The sequence below is a fragment of the Telopea speciosissima genome, chromosome 2 (genome assembly GCF_018873765.1).
Source record: "Telopea speciosissima isolate NSW1024214 ecotype Mountain lineage chromosome 2, Tspe_v1, whole genome shotgun sequence".
In the NCBI taxonomy this organism is placed as follows: domain Eukaryota; kingdom Viridiplantae; phylum Streptophyta; class Magnoliopsida; order Proteales; family Proteaceae; genus Telopea; species Telopea speciosissima.
The window spans coordinates 4,600,619-4,608,981 of record NC_057917.1 but is presented as its reverse complement, the minus strand read 5'-3'; the positions used below and the strand labels follow the sequence as shown (position 1 = coordinate 4,608,981).

The 8,363-nt window shown below is 36.1% G+C and overlaps 1 protein-coding gene across 2 annotated transcripts; it reads right to left on the bottom strand.

Annotated features, from left to right (window-relative positions):
* Positions 1 to 680: 680 nt before the first annotated feature.
* LOC122653271 lies at positions 681 to 3,872 on the bottom strand. 2 transcript variants are annotated; one of them, XM_043847247.1, is made up of 3 exons: positions 3,729 to 3,872; positions 1,450 to 1,805; positions 681 to 1,360 (listed from the first exon to the last, which is right to left on the bottom strand). In XM_043847247.1, the coding sequence occupies exons 2-3, from the start codon at positions 1,774 to 1,776 to the stop codon at positions 800 to 802; spliced, it is 888 nt and encodes a 295-aa protein (XP_043703182.1). In that variant the 5' UTR covers positions 1,777 to 1,805; positions 3,729 to 3,872; the 3' UTR covers positions 681 to 799. The 2 variants fall into 2 exon arrangements, with proteins under 2 accessions (XP_043703182.1, XP_043703181.1); XM_043847246.1 differs by lacking the exon at positions 3,729 to 3,872 and adding an exon at positions 2,578 to 2,773.
* Between the last annotated feature and the right edge of the window lie 4,491 nt (positions 3,873 to 8,363).

Genomic DNA, 8,363 nt, shown 5'->3' with positions numbered 1-8,363 from the left:
TCACAATATTAATATGTTCAACAATCAAAAGGATTTAGATACAACCAAAAAAATGTTATTATAAAAAAGAAGTTCACAATCAAATGCATTCCAGATTACCTTGAATTGAAATATGAGAAGTACTTGGGGTTTTTCAAGAATCTCGGATGGTATACCCGTTGAACGAGAGTGGTTTGATAATTTCTTCTGCCAACTTCATTAAAGCCTATAATACTTTCCTGAAGTAGCGAATTACAATTTCCCCCTGGCTGCTAAAATATTTCTCACACAGATCTATTGGCATACTTCAGTCCAACTACAATGATGAACATTACAATTTGTTCATTCTCTGATATAACCATTATCTTCAAACAACCATGTTGTTTCATTAGATTACATAGGTTCATGAATGCATGTTTTTCCATCCTAAATAACTCATAATATCTATCTAGATACCAATCAAAAATCTCTTGAACCCATGCAGCCCCTATCAATCTACCATCTTTATATTGATCTCTAACGTGAAGTGATTCCGAACCGACTAATAGTAACTGTAAGATTAATGAATATTCTTCTTCCTCATCATTATCCATATCAACAGCATTTCAATTCAATTACCCAACTGGGAATTTATCATTACTGGTCATTACTGCAACATATGCATAGTATAACATTAGTACGAATGAAGTTACTGAAGAAAATATAATCATCCACATGGTTTTACAAAGAAACGTCGACAATACAGTAATCCACAAAATGTGTTTTGAAAAGGGGGAATATGGATTCAATTTTATAAAAGAAACCTACACACTACACATCATTATTCAAGCATTCTTAGAAGCACATTCTTTCTTTCTGGAGGACAATGCATGAAGGCCTCTCTCCAGTTCGGGTCATCCATAATCCGCTTTGCTACCTTCACATACATATCATCACCAATATCAGTGAGGCTGCTCAGCACGTCCATACACTTACCAATGGAGTAGGGGTGACCATTCACGGGTTCAGGAGAAGATGTAGAGAAGGTATTATTAATCTTCTCAATCCTGGCTCGATACATGTCAACAATAGTCTTACAAGCCATTGAGAAGTCCGTGTTCCTGCTCCTCTTCTTGCCACTTGAGGTCTTATCATGCCTATGGGTTTCAGATTGAGGGTTCTCTTCTGGCTCTCCTCCATCAACATCATCCAACCCACCATCAAGAGGTGTTGTAAAACCACTCTGATCAACATCCTGATCATCATCCTCATCTGTGTTCGGAACATCCTCAGCATGTACAAGTGCATTATCCATGCATGCATTTGTATCGCCAAATATCATTTGGAGTTCTGGCCATTGAGGAAGGCCAAACCTTCTGAATTTTGCCCAGTTCGGGTTAGCCTGACATTTAAAAAGAGTTATTTACTAGAAATACTAACCAAATCTTACAAATTACAACTGGAGTAAAAAGGACTAAACTCTCTAATTACCTTGATGTGCTTATCCCAGACAACATCATCAGCAGTGACAGTCCTGGCCAAAGGATTCCAAGTGAAACCAGATGTCTCCAACAATTTTTCAAAATTGATGTAATCTTGCTTCAATTTGTTCATCTTATTCCGGAATTGCATCATGTTATATCTATGACCAGTTTTTGCCTCAAACTGAGTTCTAATGTTATTCCAACCAGCCTTATTGAATGTACTGCGTGTGCGATTTCCCTTTCTTGCCTCATCTAGCATTAACTTAACATATACATCAACCTCGGACTTCGTCCATTTTGCATTCTCATTGTTGGGTTGTGAGCTGCTAGCCATGTCTTCCAATCCTTCTACCAACCAAGATACTAGGGACAACCAGAATCAAAAAGTTTATAACTTTATAATTTAAATTGTCCAATACCATGGACCACAAGTGACAAAGTCCAATGTATTGGATATCCCATTTAAGATGATATTTGAACTAAGAATTCCAACTTGAAGGCTAGAACCAGAATAATCTATAATTTGTAACCTACATCATAACCTGCTCAAGAAGGCTCCATATCCACTCTCCTCCATCACCTACTTTTAGGAAAACCCAATATAGTTTGCTTATAGGCATACACAAATCAATCAACATATACCACCCAATACAAATTTAAAAATCATAAGCATTAACTTAAGTTCTCTGTATAGCAATAAAGCAAAGATAAAATGAAATCAAAATCTGATCTGATGGTATCATGGATAACTTCCTTAAAACAATCATAATGTTTCAACATAAGCTAAACCAGAGTAGAACTAATGTATGATGCAAGTTTGAGGTGTTAAAAAAAAAGGACTGAAAATGATATGGACTAAAGGGGCAAGAGAAAATATAAGCATTCAAGGATTTTTTTTTTTTTAAAAAAAACAAGTAACCACAGACCAGGGATGAGAATGTGAGTACCAAGTATAGTTCAGATAAAGCTTGGATGAGTTTAGCTTGAACCTCTTAACTTAAAATAACATTATATCTCAAACACCTGAATTGTCACTTTAAATTGACTACACTCTTTGCACTCAGGGATTGAACTACAGTGGGGCATTTCATTTGTCAGCAAAAGGATTGAGTGGGGCACAAAGGGAGTGACATACCCCATGCTAACAGATGCTTGTCCTGAAAGGCTACCCATGGCTCATAACAGGAGTTACTGTTCAAAAGAGCAAAGACAACAAATGGCAAGGAGGAAGTGTCAATAATATGGAGGCCTGATTTTGCATCTCCTAAATCAAAGCATGGATTGTTAGTTGATGGCAATGGAAATTCCACAAACATGTCAAGCTTACATGAGTTTGAGAATGTTTAAACACTTATTGGAGGGAGAATCCATGTGTCCTTTGACTAGAGAACACCTGTGATTACTCTGAAGCTGACATGGAACAATAGCAAGTGCCTTGAGTTGAGGATTCAGCCTCATGAATTCTGAGACTACAGTGCCAAAGATTTCTTTGAGAAATCTGAGCTATCCTTTGAGAAGATCATCTCATCCTAATCCCAATCCGTTCAAGTGTTCCAGAGTCTATAATGAATTAATGATATTATAATACAACCTTCTGTTAACTCTTCAGATGGAATGCAAAGAGTGTAATCCATTTTTAAATTCAAAACAAAGCCTTTGATGACAAAAGCTTCTTTCTCACCAGTAGGAGTAAAGGATCATGGGTATTAACTAGCATGAAATCAGGATGCGAGATAAAAGAAAGGGCATTTGAAAATTCACAAATTGGAAACTGAAACTCAATAGCACCGCCTCAAGGAGTGAACTTAAGCACCAAAAATGTGCCGTATGAAAGCTGTTAGCAAAGTTGCTGATGAGTTCCTGGAGAAGCTCAGTGACAATCACATGCAAGCTGCTGGATCCCACATAGATCATCACAAGGCTTCATTGACATTGTTGTCCTTGCGATAAAATCCTATGAGAGACAGGATGAGCAGCAAGAAGAGAAATAGAGAAGGGAAAATGCACAAAAACGATCCAAACAGAAAACCACATTATTCCCCTTTTGCCAGAAAAACGATTTCATACAGGGGGAGGGAAACTCCCACCCCATTTTACCTGCTAACAAATCATAGAAACAATCCAAACAGAAAACCCAGTTACCTTCTTACAAGAAGACACCCAGAAAGAAAGAGAAAATGAGAAGGGGAAAAGGAGAAATAAACATCCAACACATGAAGCACACAAGTTGGATAGAAACAGAGAAGGAAACCTAAGCAAACTACAAACACATTTGTGGAGCTGAACCTGCAAATAGGTACAGACTGCAAGCATAATCCTTTGCGTACTTGGAGCACCTCCAACGAACGATAAATAACTGCTAAATAACACCTGGAAATAGGTAAGAACTGAAATCGGTTAGAAATATTAGTTTCAAAAAATCCCAGAATCAATCCGATGGAAGAAATGGAAAATCCTAACTCAGACCCATTTATTCCCTTGGGTCTCTGTTGCCCTACGATTTCAGTTCTTATTACTCTAACTCAGACACAATCGACAGATAGATTCCAGAGCGGGAGACGTAGAGGGAGGGGGAACAAGTTGGGAAAAATCAGGCATTTCTGTGAGGACGCAGCCGTGACGTCGGGGCCGGTGCCGGCGACGGAGTCGGAGAGAGAAAGAGAGAAAGGAATGGGGGGGGCGAGTACCTGCGAGATGCTCGTGACCAACGGATTCGAGCGAAAGATTACTTGTTCCCGGAACAAAGAAGTTGTTTCTGTTCTTCTCATCGAATTCCATACTACGTTAGATTCGAAGAAAAAAAAAGAAAGAAAAACGAACCACCCATATGCATTTCTAATTTTCTATTTGTTATTTTTTGTTTGTCATTTTAATTTTTTTTATATTCTCTAATACAAAATAATACTATAAATTTTTTCAAAAAGTGCTACTGTTTGATAAAATTTCTATTTTGCAAGAGTGATATTGAGCTATAGTATTTTATTCTTGGAATTTGGGAAACGATTCCACAAGTAAAAACATATTTGAACAGGACATAATAAAATGATTCTAAATCCTTCTCCAAAATATATTTTTTTTTGTTTGTTCCTTTTGGTGAAAAGAATCTCTTTGCCCACCCCCTAATTCTCATTCAAAAGTTGATTTTCATTGTTTTGATAGATTTTTTTTATTTTTATTTTTTTTTGTTGAAAAAAAAGGCAACGGTTTCAAATATTGGTATCTAATCGGGCGAGACCAATGTCGATATGAATACTTGGTTGATCCAGTATAGGTGGAAAATTCTTAATAAGGGTAAATTTGTGAAAAAAGATGAATTTTTTAATTAAAAAGGGCAAAAGTGTGCGATTGAGTAAAACCAATGGATACTAAAAACCCGCTTGGTAATAAGTCCGTTCTGAGAATGTTGTTCTTTGACAGAATGATCTTTTGTTGTTTTTCCATGGAAAGATCATTCTTTACCCACTGTTGGGAGTTTGGTAAACCCGTGTTGGAACTGTTCTCTGAATCATTCCTAAATCAATTGGTGTTTAGTAAAACATGGTCTATAATAAAATTTTAATATTATTGTCAATATTTACATTTGCAGTTTTGCATCCCAAATCATGATGTTTGTTTTTTATGGAAGGGGGAGGGGAGGGTGTGTGAGGACGGGACAAGTGTCCTTAAACCAATTTATTGATGACTTCCTTTCTTATTTGATCAAACATGTTCAGCCAGGGTATCTAAGTTATTACTGAACTGCAGTAAGGTTGTTTTTGCACAATATAAGTATGTGGTCCCATGATCCCATCCATTTGTTGGTGTAACATCACGTTTTTCATGCCTGTACTACAATGTTATCCGTTGATCTCAACTGTCCATCCAGTGGGGGTTGGAGTATGTCCATCAACCCCAGTTCATTTTGAAATAAATAAATCTAATTTTATTATTATTGCATGAATTTATTTACGGACTTATAAGTTTGTTTATTTGATTTTCACTCAAAACAATTATCGACTAGGGATAGGACCTGACACCTTGTTCACATGGTCATTACATTGTATGTCACTATAGAAGTTGTTTTCATGGCATAAATATAAGTACACATTATTTGTGTGTATAAGATAGAATCTGGTACAAATTCTCACATATGTTATTGTCTGACGTATTAATAAGAGATGCGTACTCGTCACTAGTGACCCTTTGACCTAAGTTATCCTTATCTTTATGGTATTACATTGTGGGTTCTTGTATAACACCAATGGTTGATGTCATGTGGACTATATATCGGTGTGTTGGATTCATGATGACTCATCGTAAATGAAGGAGATGCTCAACATGGAATCTACTATCCTTGAATCCTTGATTGTGGAATATAAAGTAGAGAAAATGCATGTGATCAATCGGACTGGAATTTGGATCCAGTGACATTTTTAAATGGTTTACAAAATTTAATTTCTATCTATTAAACATAGTAGTATCTTGCTTCAAATGATGTTTAATCACATTTTTTGTTTTCCAATTGTAATTACGTTATCTCTTATTAAAGACATATACGATGGATTGGGTTTGACAGTATTATATTACATGTCCTATAGTCTATCACGAGATATTGTTTAGTGGAGAGTCTGATATGTAAATTAAAGAGTTTAATTATGTGCGATAAATTTTGAAAAATTAATATTAGGTTGTTAATTTTTTTAATTATAATGATAAATACAATTAATTAATTAACTATAATTAAAAAGATCACACAAATCGTTTTTAGATTCTACTTCTTCTCTCTTTGAAAGCAAGTTGGATTGCTAGTAGAGTCACATCACGAACATATTTTCTATTCACATTGGGAATGTGAATAAAGGAGTCCACCTCGTTATAAAAGGACAGCACAAAAGGGGGGGGGTGCCACTTTTGGCTCTCTCCTTGGTCGACCCTCTCTCTCTTGGTGAGTTTTGTGTGAGTAAGGCTAAGGTTTTAGAAACCCTTATTTGTTGGTGGTGATTCGTTTTGAAGGCTTGCTTTGATTTAGAGATTCAAGAGTTGAATGTTTTTAAATCCCATCATTGCTCAAGTGAAGAAGAACTACTATATGGATAAGGAACTGTACTTGTGGTTCTCAGGTAATCTATATTTTTCGTTAATTTTTGTTATAAGAAGAGATCTCAAACTTGAATATAAAGGTTAATATTCGATTCAATTCCGCTACGCATTCGGGTAACACGGTTGTTTCCCAACAGTAGCCCCCTTTATAAGACTAAGGCAACTATCATCAACCGTACACTAAAAATAATTTGCGTTATGATTGTCATTCGTTTGGAAGACCAAAGAAGAGGCATGCTCCTCACCTTTGTTTGGTAGATTTTGTAAACTTTGTAGGCACTAGGATAGGTGTCGCTTTGGATGTGTCGCTTATGGCTTATCCAATAGACCATTTGATTAGGTGTGATTCCTTTCACCAACATATCATGTAACAAAGCCACGAGGGTCGTACATTATTTTTCTGATAGGGATGGGGCGTCAGGTGTCCGCGGGGTCTCTCACTGACCTCAACTCCATTGTTTGATTGTATGGTTCACGGACTCTCAACAAGCCTGGACCAGCCAGTTTGTATTGCTCCTCTAGTCTTTTGGTTCTCTAGTTCGGTTTGTTGACACTTTTTTTTTTAGTAGAAGTATTTTGACATTTTTATCCTTTATTCGGTTTGCCCACTCTCTCTATCTACCAATCCCGAGTCCCACCACTTGCGAGACTGCGTTTCTTGAATAAATTTTCCTTATTATTCTTGTTTATTTCACCAAGACATCAGGCTCGAGCTTAAGGGTGTCAACTACCAGTTTTAGTCGATTTCAATCATTTTTTCTTTTGGACCGACGTTTTCTGTGGGGGGAGTATGGCCATTGAGTGCGAGTGGTTGGCCAATGAGAGTGCGAGAGTTGGCACATTGAGAGGGTGGGATTTTCGCCTTTCATGGTGATGGGATGGTCATTTCGCCCCTTTTATGTCACGGGTACACTCCTCCACAAAAGAACTTTTCTCCTTTTTTTGTACATATATTAACGAATAAAAAAGCTGGACAAATAGAGAGTCGATCGGTTCGGTCTCCAAAAATCAAATCAAAATTCATAGTTATTGGGCTAATCAATCTTGATTCTTTTGCTTAATATTTCTAATAACCTATCAGGAAGGATGGTGTTGACCTCCTTTTCTCTCATGCACAAAAACAATTCATGACACAATGGTGATATTTTCATCATAGGTTAGTTGAGGGTGTTAATCGGTAAGGTATCAGCTTGATACAAAAGACATAAAGTAAATACCAAAACTGTACCGTATTGAATACAAATTTTATTTTCAATATCGATGCCAAGGTACAATTGCGATACGATTTTTATTCGGAATAAAACGTTTCTTATTTGGTATAAAATACAATTTTTTATTTGAACTATCATCAGCTGTGTATGGTTTTGATAGTCTTGTAAGAAATATGATTTCAACACATCATTCAGCTTTGTCTTTACATTTTTCTTTTGGTTATTTGTCTTTATTCTTTGCGATTTAATGTTATATTATATATAAACACAATAAATCAATAACACATATAGCCTCGGTTTAATACAAAAATAGATAATTCAGTACGATTTGGTACATATCGAACAATTTTAGCCTAGAAATCGATATTGTACCAAAATCGAGAAAGATTCTATTTTTCCATCCTGAAATCGTACCAAATCTTCTTTGGTACAGTTCGGTACGGTTTTATATGATTGGTTTAGTTTCGATATTCGGTTTCTATTCCAAATTGACACCCTTAAGGCTGGCAACATCAGATCCTTTTGGTGTTGCAGAAAAAACCATTACTTCATGTTCAATAAGCAGCACTAAAAAGGCTACTTGATAGTTTTTCTTTAACAGTTTTTTATCAGTTTGATCTTTGTTTTCCAT

Excerpts from the sequence above, each read along its gene's own strand:
- LOC122653271 (XM_043847246.1), bottom strand. The coding sequence starts at position 2,758 with ATGTTTGTGGAATTTCCATTGCCATCAACTAACAATCCATGCTTTGAT. Across the intron at positions 1,806-2,577 it reads CAAGCATCTGTTAGCATGGG|TATCTTGGTTGGTAGAAGGA; the intron begins GTATGTCACTCC and ends GGTTGTCCCTAG. Across the intron at positions 1,361-1,449 it reads TCTGGGATAAGCACATCAAG|GCTAACCCGAACTGGGCAAA; the intron begins GTAATTAGAGAG and ends TTTAAATGTCAG.